The sequence below is a fragment of the Marmota flaviventris genome, chromosome 6, assembly GCF_047511675.1.
Source record: "Marmota flaviventris isolate mMarFla1 chromosome 6, mMarFla1.hap1, whole genome shotgun sequence".
NCBI lineage: Eukaryota > Metazoa > Chordata > Mammalia > Rodentia > Sciuridae > Marmota > Marmota flaviventris.
This window is the reverse complement of record NC_092503.1, coordinates 136,246,115-136,269,784: the sequence shown is the minus strand read 5'-3', so window position 1 is coordinate 136,269,784 and position 23,670 is coordinate 136,246,115. Positions and strand designations below refer to the sequence as shown.

Sequence of the window (23,670 nt, the reverse complement as noted above, 5' to 3'; positions counted from 1 at the left end):
GCTGGCTTTGCCTGAGGAAGCTGAAGACCATGTTCCCCGCCATCTCCGCACTTAGACTTAAAAGAGAATTACTGCTCTAATCTACAGCCCTGGCTTTCTATAGATTTACTAAACATGCCTCTGTGTTGTGAGGTCCCTGGTTTAAAAAATGGAAATACTCTGAACCTATGAAACTGTTCCTTAAATTATTTCAAAGTACACATTGCAATTTGTCTTGGTGACTATGCACTGACTTATATGGTATTTCAGGTTAGCAAACCACCCTGAGGCAAACTGTTAAATTGTTTCTGTTTCAAGAAATAGGAGGGAGATACACCCCGCCACACACACACACACACACACACACACACACACACACACCGAGTGACAGAGAGAGAGAGAGAGAGAGAGATTGATTCTTTGGACCTCCATACAATTTCTTAAATTTCTAATACATAAATTTAGAATTGTGATAATTTGGGTGGGTTGGGTTGGACTAATGTTTACATTTTATATGGTATTTGAAAGGGATTTGAGAAGAATGTTTATCCACTTAGGAGGAGAGATATTTGCTCTAAGCAACCTAAAAACTCATAAAAAGCTTATTTTCCTTAATTTTCTGTTTGCAAAGCCATTCACATATGTACTCTCATTTTTATTTGATTTTTATATGAATCATATCAAGACAAATTAAACAGAGGTCAAAGGTGGCACATACATTATCAACATTCTTTAATCTATTCATGAAAATGGACAACCTATGAATCATGATAGAATTCTACAGTATTTCTTTGAAAATAATTAGTTAATTTGTTTTCAGGTATAAAATTCCACCATAAGATTAGCCTATACAGGATTTCATTAATTCAGACTCTTCTGTCCAGTGAATGTCTATTAATTTTTGTTTTTTTTCTTTTGGAAATATATAATATTATGATTCTTAACCTGGAGCATTTTTATACCTAGGGGACATTTAGCAATCTCTGGGTACATTTTGTTTTATTAATATTATTGTGATTGACAAAGTTTCAGATAGACAAGAAGAGTAGATTTTTGAGATCTGTTATATGCAGAGTGAATAGAGTGAATATTAATGTGTTGTATATTTTAAAATAATTAAGAGAGTACGTTTTAAATGCCTGGAGATGCAATTGGTCATGACAGTTGGGAAGCAGGATACTACTGGCATCTTCTGGGTAGATTATCAGGAAGTCGCTGAACATCCTACAATTCTCATGCTGTTTCTTACCATAGAGACTTATGCAGCCCCAAGTGTCGGTAGTGCTGAGTTTGAGAAATCTGGATATAACAGGTAATCTCACTTACTTTCATATCCACAGGCTAAGGAGAAGGTGTGGTCAAACCCTGGCCTGAAGGAAAAGACACTTGTCAAAGGCGAAAGGACATCAGCCCTCACAGGTAACATCCTTAGAAGACTAGCAGTTGCAGACAGAGAATCTGCTTTGAAAATCCTGCTATTTTTCTTATACAGAGGAAGTTACATGTTTAGAGAGAAATTCTATTTTGTGAATGCTTTTATCTGATTGATTTTTGGTCCCATCAGTTGCAAAAAAGAAAATCTCTTAAAATCCGATTGTCAATCAGTTGGTCCTCTTTCCTTTTTCCTGGCTACTCAAAACATATGTCTGTTGTTTAAAAAGAAACCAGAGCATAGATGGCATTATATGAAGCTGAAATTATACTGATCACATGAATTCTCCATTAAAATATTTTGTGTCCTATGGTGGCTTCTAGAGAGATCTACCCAGAAGAACCAACTGTCCTCTGAGAAAGAAAAGATTGATAAACTCAACAAGAAAAATTCCGAGAAGACCAATGCCTCTGTAGATCAGAGGAGTTTTGCTGTGTGTCATTCAGAAAGGCAAGATAAGGCAGAGGATTCTGTCCCGAGAAACTCCATAGAACCGAGGGGGAGTGTAGATGGAAAAGGTACTTCTTGCACAGAAAGCTTGAAGAGAAAAGAAAATAATAGTGTTGGAGATAAGAAGCAAGCCACTGTGGATAAGAATGATTGTCCAGCGCTCAAGGGGGAGTCAAATGGGCTCAATTCTAAGGAAGATACTAGAAGACAAGAAGATGAGGAGGAAGGATGGTCTCCAACAGCAGGAGCACCCGTGCTGGACAAAAATTCCAATAAAAAGCAGCATGTTGATAAAACTAACGGTGATCAGTCCCATGAAAGGTAGGGTGCACACTACACCCCCACAACTAATGTTTCTTAGCTATCTATCTGCCATTACAGTTAAAGGTCATATTGAAAGAAAAATGAAGAGAGTTTTTGAATTAATGATTTAGAACCCAGTTTCCCAGATCATGTAGATTTTTTTTTTCACGGTCATATTTCTTGCCCTTGTTTTTCTTATTGTCTCTGATACTTTCAGGCATTTTATTGTTTTGTTTGGATGCTGGGGATCAAACCCAGGGCCTTTTTCATGCTAAAAATGCATTCTACCACTAAGCTACACTCCCATCCGTATATTTTTGCTTCCTAAGTCTTCTATCATCATACAGATGAAGACAAAATTTATAAATATTTCCAGTAATCAACATTTTGAAAAGATCAAATAAAAGTTCTTTTTTCTTGTTTAGCAACGGAGAAGATATTCTCCATAAGGGCAATAATTAAATAATAGTTAGATTTAATTGTAAGTTAGGAACCTAAATCTGAAAAAGTTTACCTAGTTCATTATACACAAAAATTGGCTATTTACACCCAAGTATTGTAAGAAGTAGATTATTGAATGATTCTCTTCCTTAACTGCAAAGTTTCATATAAAAAAATTCAGGAAATTTTGAAACCCATTGAAATTAATTGCTCTAGGTTATGGTGACCCATGATATCTATTTGGAACAAAGGGTATCCAAATACTTGTGTGGTCCTTTTTAGGGACTGAAGACACAATTCTTGTTTAACTTTAAAATAATATCCTTGAAACCTAAACCTAATCTTGGATAAATCTAATTTTCCATAAATTAAACATAAACACTGATGATTATTGAAGTCCATCACTGCAAAGATGTGCTTAGTAGTTATACGAACTGCCCCTAAACCAGAAATCCACCCATGTTCCCTTATGACTGATAATGTTTAGAGATATTATTGCTTCTTATATTATGAAATTGGTCATTTTTTTTTCTCTATGAAGAAAGGAAGTGGGGAAAAAATGAAAACAAATTAGGTTTTCACATAATGACCACTTTTATAAAGAGACAGTGAAGTGCCTGGGGGTAACCACAAGGTCTTGGGGATATTTCATCCTGGTAATTTACATAGATTCGATGGGGGGAGCCCACTGCTTCCCTTGGTCCCTAAGCACTGAAATGGTCACCTCTGTCTCGGAGCTCACATCCTCTTCACCAGGACACCGTTGTAGGAAAGCTTTAGTTCTGAGAATTTTGACCATCTGAACATTTTCTCCTTGAAACTTTGAGAGCTGCAACTGGATTTTATTTTCCAGGTGCATCAACAGTGCCAAGATGGTATCTGCACCAGGAGTCCTGGGAAATCCAGCAACAGGATGCACTCTCCAGCAGGCTGAACAATCAGAGTCCATTGGCAGCAGTAAGCGCAGAGTGACCGAGGAGTGCTTCGTCAAGGAGGACAGCAAAAAGAGCAGAATAGATCTAGTGGGTGCAGGTGAAGAGCACACATTTAAAGGGACCCAGGAAGCCAGTCAAGCCCAGAGGAGCTTACAGTGTCAACCCCCTGAGTCTGTGGGAATGAAACCCTCCAGAGAGCAAGATCTGGTGGCCCCACTGGGTAGGAAATGGCTTTTGTACTGGCCTTTTAAAACTCCCTAACCTTTTCCAGCAAGAATTCCAAATGAAGTTTCATTATCCTAACAGCCTGAAGGAGACTTAAGCCCTATTGATGCTGTTTGTGTGTTTAACTGGAGCACTTTTTTTTTTTAAGAAAAACTCTGAAGCAATGAGTTGCCACCAAGTGAATGCTCTCTTGACAACATTTTTCAGCATATTCATAGTGTAAGAAGTGAAAATCCACTCAAATCAGATTCTCAGATGTTAACTGAATACAAAGATGTCATATTAGTTAAGTTAATTTTAAATTAAAAGCATCAGCCGAGAGCAGTGTGTGCTTGCCTGTAATCCCAGCTACTCAGGAAGCTGAGTCAGGAGGATCAAGAATTTAAGGCCAGCTTTTGCAACACAGTGAGACTTGGTCTCAAAACAAAACAAAACTCTCCCAAAATATTAACACTCAGTAGAGGACCTGAAACAAGATAAGTGCTCAAGAAGCATGTTGAACAAATATCAAGTATTGAAAGCAAAGCTGTTATCTACTCCCCTCATTGAATGCATGCAATAATAGCTGCTTGATAAATGAATACATGGAGAATGAACAGGTTCATGACGAGCAAATTTTAACAGCAACAGTCATGGAGAAGTAAAAAGAATATTGGGAGAAATATTATAGAGTAATTACGCATGTTAGGACTAATGTTGATATGGTCTAGAGTTTAAATACACAAGATGGAAGGTAGAAAGTGGAAGAAATTTGATAGTTGTAGAATACACACTTACCTCGTTTTATTGGGTGTTTTATTTCCAGCCAGCCAGGAAAAATTCATCTCTGTGACTTAAATGTGTCTTAAATAGAGCCTAAAACGTTTTGGAAAGTAATATATAACATCAAACATTTCAGTGACATGAAGAAATGTTTCATTTTTCCTTTTTTTTTCTCTCTGCTTTAATTAAAATAACAGAATATATCAAGGGGCACTTTTTTAAAAAAATGGATCAAATAATTCCTCATGTTTGAATTACAGTGGTCTCACTCAAACTTGGAAGTATTATTTTTTATTTTGAATTATTTGTTTTTATGGTTTTTGTGATGCTTGGAATGGAACCCAGGGCCTTGTGCACATTAGGCAAGTGCTCTGCCACTAAACTGCACCAAGTTCGTTACCTGTTTGGACTGTACTGGGCTTGGACATTTGCTACTAACTTTTGACATTTCTGAAAAGTGGTTCGGAAGATGGTATGAATGATAGTTGGATGGTCCTGACATTCTTTCTCAAAGAGGTCAGATATTACCTTTATTAATCGCAGATTATGATATGAAATGGAACTTTATATTCCTGGATCATTAGGAATAAAACAGACAACCCATGGTATTTAATTATTAAATGAGCACATTTTTATTATGAGGTCCAATGCTAGATGCTAAAAAGAGGTCAGACTGCTTGACAGACAGCCCTTTTTTCCTCTCACCTTCTAGATGACATCCCTGCTCCTGCCGCCCCATTCGATCATCGAATTGTGACAGCCAAGCAAGCAGCGGTCAACAGTTTATATACCGTGAGCAAAACAGAGATTTTGGGAGGGTAAGTCATGCTCAATTGGAACAGCAGAGACAGACCTGAGGGCTTCAGAAACGTTTTCCTGAGAAGTAGAACATTTATAGACAGACAAGAGATTTCAGCCATTTCTGAAAATTGTCACGGGTGCCAGAAAGGTTGATGTGGTCACTAAACTCCACATTTATTATCTGCTTTTACTTCCCATGTTGTAATGTCTGAAAGTAAGAAAAACCCAACGTGAGTCACCAGAAGATTCTGAAGCTGTTCAAAGCCATGGCTTAAACCCCAGGAGACAGAACGTAGAAATGAGTCACTGCCGTGTCTTTCTTGTGGCATGTGCAAAGTTTTTGTATCATTCTCCATTTCTACTGTTACTGTATTGGTTACTATTATCCATTCTGATTGATTGCTTTCCTCACTGAAGAACTTATTTGAGGGACACCGAAATGCATGTTCTCTCCCTAAAGAAGAAAGATTAAAACGGGAGCACATTTAGGCTGGGAGATGTTTTTTCCTCTTCTACTTCATTCACAATTGCCTCTATGATATCTTGTAACTCAAAGCTTCAATTATAAGGTTTGCTATCATCAGCATGTCTTTGTATAAAAAAAAAGAAAAGGAAGAGGAAAGCAGAAAATTTACATACATATATACAAAATTTACTTACCAACACATGAGAAATAGACAGATTTCTGCAATTAATTACTGGGGTGTAATTCATTGATTTCAAGAGGTCCTTTCTTCCTCTTCCCATCCATATTCCTTTTGCCCTTGCCACATGGAACCACCTGAATGTCTTCCTTGGTGATCATGAGAGAACTTCCCATGGGACATGGGGATGGGTGGAGGAGAAATGAGGATTCCACAGCATGAACTGGTGCCATGGAAGTCTGAAGTATTTGAGTCTTCAGGGATTTCAGTGGCAAGCCAGCAACTAATTTCTCTGAAGGAGAATAGTTATTTGCAAAAGAAATTTTGAAACAATTCCCAGGGTTTGTGCTGTTTTTCTGGCTAAGGTTTGTCAATAGTGCCCCTTCAACTTCCTTTCTGCCCCCTATGGGCACCATTGGATCTGCTTGGTTGCACTGAAGTCTAGACCAGCAGCTGGTCGTCTCTTGTTCTGGGCTCCACTCAACACTGGCAGCCACAATCTGCTCAGCAAACTAGTTGAGTGCATGTTGCTGCCTTCAAGATGTGAAGGGATCATTGAGTGCTGGCCTCCTTTTCTGTGGTAGGAGGGTCAAGATTCAGCATCTGACCTTTTCCTTTTGGTAGAGATGCTATAAGATGCCAAGGATTATTGAATCTTCAAAAATGTTTCCTGTTTTAGTCTGCTGCCCTGTGGCCTCTAGGATATTTATATCCCTGCTATAGTTTGGATTTGTAATATTTCCCAAAGGCCCTTGTGTTAAAGGCTTAGTTTAATAAGCCTGTTGAGAGCTGGTGAAACTTGTAGGAGGAGGAGCCTGGTGGGAGAAAGTTAGGTTCCTGGGGGTGTGCCCTCGAAGGAGATATTGGGATCTCAGTCCCTTCCTCTCTCTCCCTTTTTGCTTCTCTGCCACCATGAAGGGAGCAACTCCTCTGCCACATACTCCTCCTATGACATACTATGCTGCCACAGGCCCAAAGCCACAGGCCAAACATCCATGCACTGAAACCTCTGAAACCAGCTTCCTTTAATTAAAAAAAAAAAAAATTAAAGCTATACATGGTCACAATATCTTTCTTTCTTTATTTTTATGGGGTGCTGAGGATCGAACCCAGTGCCTCACATGTGCGAGACAAGCGCTCTACCACTGAACCACAACCTTAGCCCCCTTTAAGTTTTTTTATCTTAGGTATTTTGTCACAGCATTGAAAATATGGCTAATGCTGATGATCATGTTTAGTTAACATGAGGTTATTAGTCTGGTGACCCCAGCTTGAATACTGGGAGGTGGACTCATCATTCAAGGCCGTTGCAGAATAAATCTTGTGAGAGAGCCACAGAGTGGAGATAACCCTTGTGTCAAACTGTGGTGGCTCACCATTGCTGGGCCAGGCAGTTCTAGGCCATTGCTAATGATGGGGTAAAAGTACTTTCTTAAACAATGACCACAGAGGAGGTGCCTGGGGCTGTATTCATATTCTCCAGTACAGGTTTCCTGTAGAATGGTGGTTGGAATTGCGCTTACCCCCTGGCTATGTTTATAGTAATCCAACATCATTCTCCAAGCTCCACCTGCTTCTGCCCTGGGTAGGAAGCTGAGTTGACTGGAATGTGGTGGCTGTCACTGCCCCGCCTCTGTCAGGTGTTGCTATCATCATCATCATCTCTGCAGGCTCCAGGAAAGTGTCCTTGTTCAAGTTCACTGTGCAGTTAGGGAGGCTTCCCTTTCATTCCTTGCCATGACAGCCACCATTGCACACAGCAGGGACACATGTTCTATTTTACCTTACTAGATAAGCAATCAAAATAAGCAAATCAAGTTTAGAAATTGCTCACAAGTGTGCATTTTGGAATGTGATCACAAAGGTATGAAGATATATTTGTTTGTTTTCTGTTACTTCAATTAAATACCTGAGGCTGGCTCCTTTATTAAGGAAAAAGGTTTACTTAATTCACAGTTCCAAAGATTCAAGAGCATGATGCCTGTCATGACTTGCCTCTGATGAGTGTTTCCCTGGTTGGTCACATCATGGTAGACAATATCAAAGTAGGAGAAAGTAGAAGAGTTAGGGATCACACCATGAAACAGGAAGAGACACTAGGTTTGCTCTTTTATAACAACCCTTTCATAAGAACTAACCAGGATTCCATAAGCACTACATCAATTCCTTCTGTTACTTCTTATTAGGTCCCAGCACTTAAAACATCTCCATATTATCCCCCAACATTGCCATACTGAGGACCAAGCTCCCAACACATGAATCTTGGAGGCACACCCTCAACCTATATCATATCAGAAGCACATATGGATTGACTCCCAAGCTAAACTGAGACAATACTCATTGGCAACAAGGCAGTATGTACTTCAGATCATATGTACCTATATGTGATATCATTTTTTCATCTCTTTTAAGTTCATATGCAATTTCTAAATGGATTCTGATATACCTGCCCCACAGACTGAATCATTCATATGCTTACCCAGCCCAGTTTGTTACATTCATATGTATTCAGAAAGATTCTGTCTTGTCAACTAGTGATTCTGAATTTTAGTGTGCACATGAATCATCCAGAGAAAGGGTGAAATGCAGATTCTGGGGCCTTACCCTGAATTCCGGCCTCTGTAGTTCTGGGGTAGGTTCCAGAATACTACATTCTTAACACGCTCCCTCCTGGGAGATCTGACACAAGTGACCTAAACCACACCTTGACTAGCGCTGTTCAGAAGTCCAGGGGATACAGTGGGTGCACACACAGGTTTGCTCTTCAAGTTCAAAGAAGAAAAGCCCCAGAGAAACTGCACTGTTGGTGTGGCAGTGACTGCCGGGTTCCCTGGCAGGTTGGCAGTGTCTCATTCTGTGCGGTTCTCTCCTTTGGCAGGGGGCGTTTCGGCCAGGTTCACAAGTGTGAAGAGAAGGCTACAGGCCTGAAGCTGGCTGCCAAAATCATCAAGACCAGAGGCCCAAAGGACAAGGTGAAGGGCGGGCGTGGGGTGGGGATGGGGGGAGGTGGGTGCAGGAGCCACCCTCCTAACCGTTCTCCACCACACTAACGCCCTGTCTCCTCTCTCTCAGGAGGAAGTGAAGAACGAGATCAGCGTCATGAATCAGCTGGACCACGTGAACCTCATCCAGCTCTATGACGCCTTTGAGTCTAAGAATGACATCGTCCTGGTCATGGAGTAGTAGGTGTCCCCTCCTGCCCACCCCCCTTTACCTGCCTCCTCTACCCCACTCACGACTAGGAGTCTGCAGCTGCATTCTGCCTCAGCAGGGCCAGAATCAAACCCGTTGCACCTTTGGATCTGATTTGTCTGAGTTACATGGTCGTGTCAGTCTCAGAAGGCAGACCACTTAGAGAATATACATCTCCCAATGCGACGTGTGGATAAGATGAAGCAGGACAAAATGGATACAGCTTTGTATCTAAGCTATATTACCACGAATCAAGCTTTTATTTTGTCCTGGGTAATCTAGAGGAAAGCGATTTTTGAATTACATCTCATTTCCAACGTATTGTCATCCCCCCCTTGTCCTCCAAGAATAAGTTTCAAGTCCCCGGAGTGGATGCTTGAAACCAAGGACAGTACTGAGCTCTCTAGCTACTATATTTTTCTTATACTTGCATACCTATGATAAAGTTTAATTTGTCAGTAACTAATAATAAAATGGGACAAACATAATGTGCTATAATATAATTATGGGAATGTCATCTCTCTCTCAAAATATCTTACTGTACTACACTGTCCACAGTTTCCTGTTGGTAACTAAAACCCCAGAAAGCAAAACTGTGGCCAAGCCAGGATTACTGGATTCATTAATACAAAGTTTATGTAAAATGCTCTATGCATAGAGTGAGAAGCTTCCATTTAATCGCCTTTGTAAAAACTTAATGACTGGTTGGTTAGAAAATGAGTAGTTTTTTTCAGGCTGGGGGTGTAGTTCATTAGTAGAGCACTTGTCTAGTATGTGTGAGGCCTTGGGTTTGATCCATAGCACCACAAAAGAAAAATTGAGAGAAAGAACAAAAAGAAGTTAGAACTACTCGCCTGCCTGTCAGGCAGGCACGCAGGTAGGCCAATAGTTCTAACTAACACTGAATCAATATTTACTCCCCCCCCCCACCGCCCCCGCCATTTTGGGTTTTGCTTCTTGTTGTGCAATAAAGTATCTTATATAGTAAAGTATCATTCCCATAGAAGCACTTTGTCCCTGCAATTGGTCTGAGGACTATGTCCTTAGAGTCCTCGTTGTCTCCAGCATTGAGCTGTAGCCACTGATAGAAGAGTCTTCGAGGTTTTCCCTTTGTGAAATTGAAGGTATATACAACAAGAGCAACCACCCAACTGAGATAGCAAAGAAGGCAGAGAAATAACTGTGCACACAGCTTTTTTTTTTTTTTTTTTAAGAGTTAGAGGAACTTACACACCAAATTGCCACAAGAAAAGCATGTGATGGTCCAGGGCTCAGAACTAACGCCACCTCTCTTCCCTCTGTAGTGTGGAGGGCGGGGAGCTGTTCGACCGCATCATTGATGAAAACTACAACTTGACTGAGTATGATACCATCCTGTTCATCAGGCAGATATGCGAGGGGATCAGGCACATGCACCAGATGTACATCCTCCACTTGGACCTGAAGGTGGGGCATGTTTTCTGTTCTGCCAAATTTAAAGCCTTCCCAACCCCACCCCGACCCCATCTTGATTTGTGGGCCTTGCCAGATATACTCCAGCTCAGGAAATTTGTGGTGTCATTGGTTACATTTTCAGGAATTTTTTTTTTTGGTATGGAGTCTTTCTGTGTTGCTCAGGCTAGTCTCAAACTCCTGGGCTCAAGTGATCTTCCTGCCTTAGCCTCCCAAGTAGCTGGGACTACATCGGTGTGTTAACACACCTGGTGAAAATCTAGATTCTTATCTCATTCTCAGCTTCTGACACCATCTTTAGGTACTATGCCCCCTTTTAGAGGCTACTGTTCATTTGTAACTTGCTTGTGTTAAAGAAATCATCAGTGGGGGTAGTTTCCTGAAAAATTTAGAATTAAAGCTGCCACTACCACCACCACAGTATTCTCATCATATCCTCCTCATTATCAGGATATGTAGGCGAATCCACAATTCACAATTCCCTAGTAGTAACTACACTTTCCAGGTTTCTAAGAATCCCCCGCGCTCTCCTGAACTGTTTCAGGAAGCTCTGGACTTTGGGATCTACTTTCCTATGGGCTTGCCTGAGCACTAGTAGAAACTATGGAGAAGGGAATGTAGGGCAGCCAGAAGGCAGGGCTCCAAAGTCAAAGAGCAGAGAGGACAGGGCGGGGTACCATGCTGGAAATGGTGGAATGCATAAAAGATGCCAAACCACTTCCTTTCTCCTATTATTTATTACCCCTTCCTTTTTTATCTCTCTCAGTATGAAGCCCCTAGAATTGAACTGTACATAATTCCAAACTAACAAAAGATGGAGACTGAATAACACTGACCAAGCCAAATGTTACAGCTATGAGTCAAAGTCCATCTTGTGTGGCTAGATCATTTGTTCATTTCCCTGTTTGCACAGCATGACAGTGAGATAAAGTATGAATTCTATATGATATACCATCTATTGCAAGTCACCGGGGATTGTGCAGCTAAATAAATCTAGCCTCCTTAAATAGCTTTCCATGGGCCTCTCTTCTACAGCTTGGCTTCCCTCACTGTTGATTTATGTGCCTTGCCTTTCCCATTCACTGGTGCACAGAAGGAGGGCCAGGGGAAGTGGTATATAAAACGACAAAGTCAGAGGTCAAAAATCATTAGCAAAGCCCTTGGCCATGAACTGAGTATGATAATGCATATTTTCATGGTGCATTTTCGTTGAGTGTGGATATTCTGAAGATATCCCTAAAGGGATTTTATTGGCAACCGGAGCCAGGAGCTGGCCTATCATAAGTCAAATGACTCCATCTGTGGCTTCATAACATTGATTGAGAACTTGCAATAGGCCATTTTAGTTATGCCTTGTGTATAGAGATGATAATAAAGGTGACAGCTGGATGGGTCATTAAGGACTAGCTTTTGCAAAAGCTCCTTGGAAGGAAAAGGGCCCAAAGTATTGAATGTCTGTCACTATATAGGGGAGAGGAGAAGTAACTTAAAAATGGTCTCCTTTATATTTTTCTGCTCTAAAAATCATATCCAATGAATATTCTTTAATTTCACAATCAGAAAAATTAACTTTTTGAAGTGCCTTCTTGAAATTCTGCAAATCAAATTTTTTCCCCCAAGGCTATGATCCCTGAGGTGAGCTATGATCCCTCCTAAGGGATGGGGGAATGGAATCCTGGCATCCAAAGACTTGGTTCCTGTCCTCAGTTTTCAGAGAAGAGTTGAGACTAGAGTTTGAGGGTGTTCAGCTCTCCTTTAAAAATGTTATTTCTCTTTTAGAGATAATCTTGACTTTAAATCAAGTCCTTTATTTCTCCCAGACCTCATTTTTCATATCCCAATAAATATAGGTCCCTTTGTAGGACATTCTAGGGGCATTGGGCAGTAGTGCTACTTACCAGTTTTTCTCCTACTTTGTCCCAGACTGTTAATTTAGCAGAGTGAAGTCTTACCTGAATCTAACTCAAAGGAAATATTAGTCAAGGGCTTCAGGCATTGAGACCAAACTCAGCAAAACCTTAGGATTTCTGAGAATGAAGAATGAGTAGGAGGAAACAGCTTTGCTTTAACATGAGACTTTCCCATAGACAAAGTGCAAAAGAAAAATCTAAAAGTCAGGAGAGTTCACATTATATTGCATATTCTGGGTGGTTAAGCGAATCAGGCCATTTCTCTTGGAACTCATAAATCTTTGGATGAAATATGCCTCCAAGCAGGGGAAACTCATACTTAATAATTTTAGAGGGGCCAATGTCACATCTAGCTGGCCTCCACCAGTCCATTTGGGAAGTCCTGAAACAGCCTCCTCCTTCCCTCAAAGAGGCCTCTGCCTGAACTCATGCATTATGGTCAACTGCGAAGCTGTGGAGAGGGACAGGCAGGGTAATGCAAGGTTGGCAGTGTCCCCGCAACCTCATCCACCACATAATTAAAGGAGAAAATACCCACACAGACAAGCCAGCCCCCAAGTGAAAGGCCTGATATGTTTTTCCTGAGCATCGTTGTATTTTTAGTTGTGGTTCAAGGACAATTTGAGTAAAGGATTGTTGTTTTCATTGCTAATGTGTCTCTTTCTCCTGGCAGCCTGAGAATATCCTGTGTGTGAATCGGGATGCTAAACAAATAAAAATTATTGATTTTGGATTGGCCAGAAGGTATGTCTCTTCGGACATAGGTGTAGGAATGGATTAGGGGACGTGATCGATGATCAATCTTTGCAAAGTAAATCTGATATACTCCTTGGTTTCACGTCCACATTTAGAATTAACTTTATGAAATTTACATTCTCTTACCTTGTCAAATTTGAGATTTGTCTTTAAAAGTCTCTATAATGCATGTAATAAAAATATGATAAATTTAAACCTAATACAATGAAGTTTAGTAAGTTAGAAGCCATTAGTTTAAGATTTTTAAGAATTTGTCTTGGTCTTTTATATTTGTTCCATCAGTGACAAGCAGATTTACTTTAAAAATGTTAATAATTTAAACAAGATTGCCAAAGGTTCTGGCACATACATGCTTCTTAAGGGAATAAAGAGTTTACATGGACACATTAACAATTCAGCACATTAACGATGCATATAAAATGGGTGTTGTAAATTATTGCAGTCTTTTCCTTATTCGTCAATGCAGGCTTATTCAAGCCTGTACATGTCAAGGGCTGTATCATTTTACATTATATTCTATAATTTAGATGTTCTAATTATTCTGAGTGACTTTTGCCAAAACTGTTTCAGATTATTACGGTCTTGTAGTATAAATTTTGACTCTTGAAACCCCTGGGACTTCTTCACAAGTTTTGGACGCTGGTACAAAGACAGGATTTCTTTTAAAGTCTATTTATTTTGAATTTGCTGGATCGCTGAAGTTATTCCGTCTCATAGACTGCATCTCTTTTCTGTGATCCCGATTTTGGGGTTTGGATTGACACTCTCCATCCTTCCATCCTGTCTCCTCAATTTCAGATACAAACCCAGAGAGAAGCTAAAGGTGAACTTTGGAACCCCAGAATTTCTTGCCCCTGAAGTTGTGAACTATGATTTTGTGTCCTTTCCGACTGACATGTGGAGTGTGGGGGTCATCGCCTACATGCTGTAAGTCCCTGTGCAGGTCTCTCGTATGCTTGGCCTAAATCTGTGCATATTCTAAGAGGTTTAGCTATTTTTGAATAACAGCCCCGATTTAGGTCATTTAAAAATAACAACGTACCATACTCTGTGGCTTCTTAGGTTCTGTTGAATCCTGTGGGTGAAAAGAGTGAATTCTCCCCCACCTCATCTGAAAAAGTGAATGTGTGTGTCTTCACAAATCACTTTGAGTGCTGATACCACCTGAAGCTTTAAAAGGAATTAAAAAGAAAGAGAAAGACTTGGTGGTGACACTCCTGGTGTTTGTCTTCTGAGTATACAACAGTACTTTTCTAGCTACAAAATGCTTTAACAAGGAATTACTATCTTTTGAAAATTCATATTTGAGTGTAGCAGCAGCTTTCACAGTTGCCTTTGTTGAATTAGGAGTTCAGTGGGGGAGGTAAATATTTCCTTGTTTGCAATGATATATTATAAAATTATTCTCCATTGTTAGGTTATTTTCCCCTTCTGACTTTTAAATGACAGAACCCCAAAAAGCAAACTGTCTGTAAAGGTTTTGAGGCTATTTAAAAAATACTCACTCTGGATCCTGCACCTTGTAGACTTAGCGGTTTGTCCCCTTTCCTGGGTGATAATGATGCAGAGACACTGAACAACATCCTGGCATGCAGGTGGGACTTAGAGGATGAAGAATTTCAGGACATCTCAGAGGAGGCCAGGGAATTCATCTCCAAGCTCCTGATCAAGGAGAAGAGGTAACCTAAGTTCATCCTGTGCTCTGGGAAAAGTAGGGAAACAATATGTACCACTGGGCTTATTAGAATTCATTCCCCTAAAGCCCGGATGCTGGGCTAATCCCAGTGACGGGGAGGCTGAGGCAGGAGGATTGCAAGTTGGAGGCCAGTCAAGTCAGCCTCAGCAACTTGGTAAAATCTTGTCTCAAAACATTAAAAAAAAAAATGAGAAGGGCTAGGGATGTAGTTTAGTGGTAAAGCACTTCTGAGTTCAAACCCCAAGAAAGAAAATCATCCCTCTAGTGATATCTAGCAAGTCTATTGAAATCTGGGGCTACTGTGTTCATGAGGCATTTAGGATTATCATTTTATGTCTTTCCGCCTTTTGCAACAAAGCTCTAGCAATCATGGTCTCCTGTTAGGCCCCAAGTTATTCATCTTTAATCCCTTTCACCCATTTAAGCCAAATGCATGGCTCTGGGCAGCTGAATATCCACCATTTCATTTGAGAATCTATTGGGGGCCAGATGGTGCCACATGCTTTTTAGATATTATCTCTTTTAGTCACCATCTTGCCTCCTCCTCCAAGAGGTAGAAACTCTGATTATTACTATTTTATCGATGAGACTCTAAGCAGTTGGCCCACAGTCACATGGCTTTTAAGGGGCAGAACTGATACTGAAACACAAGTTGACCTTCCTCCAAGGCCACACACTGAGCTGCTGTGTATTACATGGCCTTCTAGTTTCTCTCATGCTAAAACCACATTCATTCAAAGTTCAGTGGATAAAGAACAATATTGAAATACAGGGACTTGCATCTTAGAATAATAGAGGGAGAGGGACATTGTGATTAACCTGTCAAACATTCTATTTCAGATGGCTTTATGCCCAAACCATGTAACAGTAGGTGGTCTTTAGGATTGTCAGAACCAGTAATACTTGGTTTGTTGTTTTATTGTCTTTTTGACTTTTAGGTCCATTAATAAGCATGACCACAAATCAATAGATTGAGGGATGCTGTGTGGAGTAGGGTAACAGCATGGGTAGTGGGTCTGATGTGGGGCCTAATGGGAAATCCTTTCATTCAAGTATTTCACTGATCATCTACCATAATCCAGCAAACAAATTGGGGCATCCATCTTAGATGTACAAAACCTAGTCCTGCTTTAGTAAATGCATGATCTAATAGAAGAGATAGTTATTTTTAAAAATCAATAATACAAATGTGGTCAACACAAAGATAAGACCAGAATGGAGTCCCTAAAGGGTGAAGACTTAGCCAGGCTAAGAGCATCAGTCTAAGAGAAGGGACAATTTGTATTGTGATTTTCTTTGTCCTTAATGAAAGGGCACAATAATAGCTAAGGTTATTATTATTATTTGCACATTATTGTACTATAGGCAGTGGACAGATAGAAAGTGCCAACCCTATGAAACTTTGGGGGATGAGAAATCCACAATTACTGTGAACCTATTGTACATATATATTATATAAATATATTTGATCGATCGATCTATCTATCCTTTTATGTATTACCTTATTTAACCTCTGGAAAATCCAGTGGTATATGGACATACCATCAGTACTTTACAGATGAGGAAACTGAGGTTGAGAGTCATGAAGCCTTGGGGCTAAGGCAGAGCAGATCCTGAGCAGGACCAGCGACTCCAATGCCTATGCCTTGCTCACCCCTGCAGTCTAAGGGCTTTGTTTAATACCTATGATGCATCCCATAACATTTGTTCGACTGGTTTAGTCTTGAAGTCAATAGTTGGATAAAACTAAGGTTAAAGTCACATATTACCATGGTAGCATAAATTTCTGGGGTACAAAGATAAAGCTGAAATGTTATTAAAAGTTTTACGATGAGTAAAATGTTATTATTAGCTCTTCAATGTTAAGATTTTAAAAGTCTGACAGTGCAGGAATAATCATTTTTCAGCACTGTCCACTATTGGAATTCTCTGACATCTAATAATGGAAATTTATGGTACAAAACACAATCACATTTCCATCTGTGGTTGGAGGAGGTGAGGAGTTTTTTCTTATTAATAACCTCCGTCTGGTTAGGGTCCTGTAATGGTGATGCTGTCAATAATGTCACTAAAGACATATTTCCTCTTCAAATTGATACTTAAATATTTGGCATCTGATGAAGCAATTATATTGACTCAATCCTACAGACTGAAGCTTTATGATTGTTTGAAACTACTGACTTGATATTTTTCAGAAATTGCACTCAGTTGTAGTTTTTATTTTGAAAAGTTATTTTTATGTGATCCATATTAGTACACCAAACAAGTTACAAATTTCAGAATTAGAATGTGATATCATCTTTATTATGGTGTTTATATATGGTTAAGAGAGTATTATTTTCTAAAATTGTATAAACCTCTTTTTGTAGCTGCAAAAGCAGATAGTTTCTTCATAAAGTATTCCTACTTTCTTCGAATAATTATATTAACCATATTTCCTTATCTATTTAACTCTTCAAAACTTCTTAGTTTGAACATTAGTAATACATATACAAAAGACATAATACCTGAATTACTTTTGTAATAATCAATAATCATTGTGGTTTGTTGTTCTCATAATAATAAATATGGGTTTATTCTTCAACTGTTAGGAACTCAATTTATGAGACTCACATATCACAAGAACTATTTCTTATATTTGGAAGTATTCAATTATTAACAAGAATTTTGATCATTTGTCTTGCTTGCTTTTCCAGTGCTGTTACTCTGATTGGATGTGATGGTGACCTCTGCCCTCATCCTCAGCACACAATTCTAGAAAAGATACACTTTACTGTGAATTTGACATTTGGCCATCTGGTCTACCAGCACCAAAGATGAGGGACAAATGTAGACCTTGTTTGGTGTGTTCCTACTAATGAGTTTCTTTCCATTTAGTTGGAGAATAAGTGCCAGTGAAGCTCTCAAACACCCCTGGTTGTCAGACCACAAGCTCCACTCCAGACTCAAGGCACAGGTAACCAGGTTTCTTCCTTTCTTCTTTTTTTTCCCTCCTATTTTCTTGTGTTTTGAGGACATAATGCTACTGTCATCTTAACCTTAAATAATGTTCCTTCTAATGCCTTTTCTCATAGTCTTCAAATCTTGTACTAGTGTTAATTTGCTTAAGGTTCTTTTATTGAGTATTTTGCATTTAAAAAATAATGTTAATTATGGTGTTTATATATGGTTAATAGAGTATTATTTTCAGCATAATTATTTATTATTAAATCATTTTATCCTTTACTAAATAAATCACATCAAAATTCTATGTATATACACACACACCCCATTTGGTGTGTGTGTGTGTGTGTGTGTGTGTGTGTTTAAAATATTATATACATACATAAAGTTTTGGAGAAGATATGCTGATAAACGTTCAGGATAAATCCCTCCTTAAAACAATTCAGTATTATAAATTCTTTGCTTACCTGGTTTAATCTACTCTGGGCACCAAATCTTAACTCTGATATTCAGCTTGGTCTAGATATCCCTATAAGTATATGTGAAGGAGACTTGTACCACAGACTAAAGACTGAAATATTTGTTACAAATAATTGACCCCATGCTCTGGACTTACTTCTTATAGTGAAATCTTTCTCTATTCCCACTGCCTTACCATTTATATTCTGATTCCTTCATCTATTTCTTTGGCATTGATTTCTTTTTTGAGCTTTAGATTCATATATGCACCTAGGTACAAGATGCTTCTACTTGGATCTTCTCAGCCCTTGCCTTTCCCTACCTCATCTCATCTTCAACCATCCTCCAGAAAAGAATGTCCATTGAGTGGCATCAACTAGACCTCAGGCATCTTCTTTGTTTTCTCCCTCTCCCTCAATTTCCCCATCTCATATTTAACTACCTCCATGTTATGTACATAATATTCCCCAATTACCTCTGGAATCTGCAATTCTCTCCATCTCTGCGGTTGTCCTGGCCTGGAACATTTGTCTCCTGAATTGCTATAGTAGCTTCCTGGTTGGCTTCTCTGACTCCCTCATGCTGTTTCCATCCAAATAATTGTGGATTCTAGAAATAACACAGAAACAGATGAATAATATTTAAGTAACTTTACTTGGGACTTAGGATGCTCAACCAGAAAAGTTGCACAGAGGGACAATAAGCATTATATGGCTTCAGGTTCCCAGGTGACAGGCCTGATATGTGCATCAGTTAGCGTGGCTTCTGCCATTGCCCCAGTCTGGTGTGTGTGTGTGTGTGTGTGTGTGTGTGTGTGTGTGTGTGACACATTTTTATTTCCTCCACCTTTTCTCCTCATCTTCCCCACTCCCTGGGGTTTTGGAATGGAACTTTTCCCTTGACCAACAAACCTTGGAATGACTATGCTTCAGGTACTCACTTTTTCCACATCCAGTTTTTATTGAAATTAACTCTACTTCTAAATTCAGCATCAGCACTGAGTTTTATTTGTGTCTGAATATACCTTTCCTTGATAATTGGTACTGATGCCAAGTAAAAATAGACTTATTACCTAGCCAGTACCTCACCCAGACTACATAAACTGCTTATTAGGGTGACCAACTTATTTTGAGCCCATTTTCCACTAGTGTATTTTTATCCAAGCTTATTGGTGTCCAAATACACTTTGACGTGGCAGGACAATATAGAAACCACAGTGGAGAATTAATGACATTATAGGATCTAAAAAGTGTTTAAAAATATTTCTTAAACCATATTACAACAACAAAAAAATCACCTTTTTTGTTATTTCATCCAACTGCTAGCACCTGAGGTGAATAAATATTTCAAGAATAGTGACAATTTTAGAAAAAATATAAATCTCATCATTAAAATTATAATTATGCAGCTCTGTGACAGAGACTGCCCTAACCGCTTTACAAAAACCCTCATGCCAACCCTATGAAACAGGCACCATTTTCATCCCCATTATGTAGATGTGAACACTGAGGAAGGGAGGGTGAGTTCTAGAGTCTGGAGCTGAACTTTCTTGCTCTACCATCCTACTAGGGAAAAGGGGTGTGCACAACGTTTCCAGAATCATTCTTGGGTTGTACATATTTGGTGTTATGAAAAGCCAATATACAAACATTATGTTTTATGTTTTCCAATGAAATACAAGCGAGTATCCCTTATCTGAAATGCTCAGGACCAGAAATGTTTCAAATTTGGGGTTTTTAAAAAAAAACATTTTTTTGGAATATTTGCATATGAATAATGAGATATGTTGGGGATGGAACTCAATCTAAACACAAAACTTGCTTATATTTCATATACATTTTACACATATAGCCTGAAGATACTTTTAGTGCATCTTCTTTTTGACTGTGACCCATCACATAAAATCAGATGTAGGATTTTCCACATGTGATATCATGTTGATACTGGAAAATCTTCAAACTTTGAAGCATTTCTGATTTCAGATTTTTGGATTAGAAATGCTCGATCTGTACTGAGACTCAATTTTTTTCAGAAGATTCATTTTTGCAATAATCTTGGTTTGATATGGTCTCTGAATTAAGAATTTACCTTTATATCAAACATTTCTGACCCAAACTACTTATCAGTTTAAATTCTACTTTACTTGTATTTTATGCATTCTTATCTATTTCTTTTAATCGTTTTATGCTTAATAGCATAGGCCTTAATCATCTATCATCAGGCCTAATGATGAGTAAGCCTATCATCAGTCATTTAAGAAGCATGTTCTTTTCTTAGAAATTAAGGTCCTGAAATTCTCTGCCTTCTGTCTTATGCTCAAGATGACATGCAGTGGTTGCATCTTTTCTTATGTTCCCAACTATATCCCGTCTCCCATCAGAAACAGCTCTCACCTGGGGTGGAACAAAGCACTCTAAACCTTGAATCAATTAGGACTCTCTGAGTTCCTCCTACAGAACTCCTAAATGCTTTGGGGCCAGAGGAAGGAAATATGAACAAATATGGCATAGTTTCTTTTCTCCCAGAAGTAAGACACTTTCTAACCTTTTTCCTATTCTCTGTGCTACTACCTTAGTTCACGCTCTTTTCTTAATGAACTAATAAAGCATCTATGAGCTAGCTGATAGCCAACCTCCATTCACTCTTTTCCCTAGTCCATCAAGCCATCATTTCCTTAATTACAACCTTGATCATATTACTCCTGGTATTAGTCTGTTTTCTATCACTGTAACAAATACCTGAAATAATCAACTTTAAAAGAGAAAAAGGTTATTTTGGCTCAGTTTTGGAGGTTTCAGTCCATCACCAATTGGTTCCATCACTTTTGTACCTGTGGTGGGAGCACATCATTGTGGGAGCTCATGGTAGAACAAAGCCTCACCTCCTGGCTGGAAAACAAAAAAGAAAAAAGCAGAGTCCCATAATCTCCTTTGAGAACCTGCCTCAATGACCTAAAGACCTCCCACTAGGCCCCACCTCTTAAAGATCCCACCACTTCCCAATGATGCCACCCTGTAGACCAAGTCTTCAACACACTGTCCCTTGGGGTGCAGTTAAGATCTAACCTACAGCAATTCCTGGTTAAAAAAAAAATCCTCACACCTCCCCCATTATCCACACCAAACCAAACACACTGAGAATGACAGCTGCTCCAATACATCCTAAACTCTTATTTCTTATTTCTGGACTTGTTTCCATTATTCCTTGCAGATCAGTCCAAGTCCTACTGATTAAAGCTGACATCAAATGCCATCTTCTTTATGATGGCTTTTCTACATACCCAGACTGGAGGTTCTCTCTGTCTTCTTGAATCTCCCTGTGGCACTTACATCACCTGGGTCCTTGACTAGGTTAGAACACTTTTGGAAGAAACCTCTAGTGTCTGATTCATCTTTGAAGTCAGTGCAGTTCCAGTATCACAAGTCCTGGCTCTTGCACTTTGTCAAAGTGGGCTTTGACAAAACACACAAGTGTAAAAATAAAGCATGAGTAGGTACACATTGTATTGATCCTGATTCTGAATAAGAAGGAAGGGAAGTAATAGTGGAGGGTTACAGGAGTGGACATGTGCTCAAGCTGGACTGTGTGTCTGCCAGGAGGTTGTCAGTAACTTAGGCTTCAAGAATGCCTTCTTAAAGGCTGTTTCCCACTCAGCAGGAGATTACTGATTCTCTATATGTCCTCATATCATAAGTCAGGAACTGATGAAAACAGTTCTAACGCTTCCCCCAAATGTCTCCTGGTTTTCCTAGAAAAGGAATCGCAGCTCTGATGCTCAGAACCTCGTGACAAAATAGTCCATGGAAGGCGTCCACCTGCAAGGTTGGTCTTAGGTACCCCCCACACACACACCCTTTTTTTTTCACTCTAAGAGCAAAGAAAATTACTCATTTGGGGCTAATCAGGATGGCAATCCAGAAAAGCCCAGATTCAAGAAATCTTGAGAATGTGCTCTGCCTGCCTCTTCCTACAGAGGCATTTGTTCAAGATGTAAGCAAAAAGAATAATAAGAAAGAAATCCAATGTTCCTTGCACAGACATTATGAGAAGCAGAGCCATATGTCAGTTGGGGTGGGGGTGGGGTGATAGAGGGTCCCAGATTGAGATTGCTGTGTTTGCACCCTGATTTTGTCATTTTCTGGTGGAGCAAGCCCAGTTCCCTGTTGGGTGGGTTGGGGACAGTATCACTCATTGGCTGAGCTCATTAGGGGGCTATGATGAGATAATTCAATAAAAACCTGAGAACGGGGACTGGTGCCTACCCACTAATAAGCTCAGGAGATTCCAGTATCTGAACAGAAACTTTCTCAGGTCTTTTCTTTCTTACCATCGTGTAAGCTTAGAGGAAGTGGTACCTTCTTTGATATAGATGGAGAAACTCGGTTTTAGGGACTCAGAAAATAAATAACTCACCCAAGGCCTGGTAGCTAGGAAATGGTAAAGCATGATTTTTTTCTGGTGTCTTGAAAGATAAAGCCCATGTTATTCCCCACTACTTTGTTTGTGAACTTGGCCCCACTCTCTGGCCCCAAGAAAGGCCACTTCCATACAAACTCACATATATTCCCTTCTGACTTAGAGTTTTGTCAGAATTACTAAGGGATAGTTTTGTACATGAATACCTTCTTTTATATTCATAATCTAGAGCCAGGTATGCCTTAGAAGAGAAGACTGAAGAAGTAACACTGCACTGATAAAGAAGAACTTTTAGAAATACCAAGACTACAAAGGGGGACATTGACCCTCTAGCAGGTCATCTCCCTCATCTCAGGCAGCAAGTCCACAGTATCTTGTGCAGTTGCTAAATTTTAACAACTGCACAAGACTTAAGATATACAAGTCTGTGTTCTTGCTGTGCACTGGTCTTAAATACCATCCCCCATTTTTTTTTCCAGGGCTGGGAATTGAACCCAGAGCCTGTACATAGTAGTTAATCTTAGACTCCATGGTCTAGATCCCTTATTCTAATCTGTATTTTTCTGGGCCTAGGGTTTTCATCTACTTTTGACTGAATATACTCTTGTAAACTGCCTCAAATCTTTTGTAAAATAAGAAGGGGTAGGAATAACTCAGTGCATTGTACTCAAGGTCACAAACCAGTGTTGAGAAAATACTTGGTTTTCCATGTAAGGATCACTTACTTATGAGCCTGTCACTTATTTGGAAATCTATGAACAGTCAGCAGAAGGTTCATGCTCTCAATTTACAAGGACCCTTCTTATTTGTCAAAAATAGCACAGGCATTAAAGTTTTGGGACTCATAGGAGGTGCCAGGCATGGGTTTCAGCAC

General features: G+C 39.4%; 1 protein-coding gene across 1 annotated transcript in view; it reads left to right on the top strand.

Annotated features, from left to right (window-relative positions):
* Window positions 1-22,177, top strand: part of Mylk4 (myosin light chain kinase family member 4) — a 98,322-nt gene extending 76,145 nt beyond the window's left edge. The window contains exons 3-12 of the mRNA XM_027954825.2: window positions 1,320-1,398; window positions 5,240-5,345; window positions 8,851-8,944; window positions 9,045-9,154; window positions 10,469-10,610; window positions 13,200-13,270; window positions 14,081-14,209; window positions 14,809-14,961; window positions 17,856-17,942; window positions 22,138-22,177. Coding sequence (XP_027810626.1) covers window positions 1,320-1,398; window positions 5,240-5,345; window positions 8,851-8,944; window positions 9,045-9,154; window positions 10,469-10,610; window positions 13,200-13,270; window positions 14,081-14,209; window positions 14,809-14,961; window positions 17,856-17,942; window positions 22,138-22,177 — 1,011 coding nt within the window. The remainder of the gene's footprint in view (window positions 1-1,319; window positions 1,399-5,239; window positions 5,346-8,850; window positions 8,945-9,044; window positions 9,155-10,468; window positions 10,611-13,199; window positions 13,271-14,080; window positions 14,210-14,808; window positions 14,962-17,855; window positions 17,943-22,137) is intronic.
* The last annotated feature ends 1,493 nt before the right edge of the window (window positions 22,178-23,670 follow it).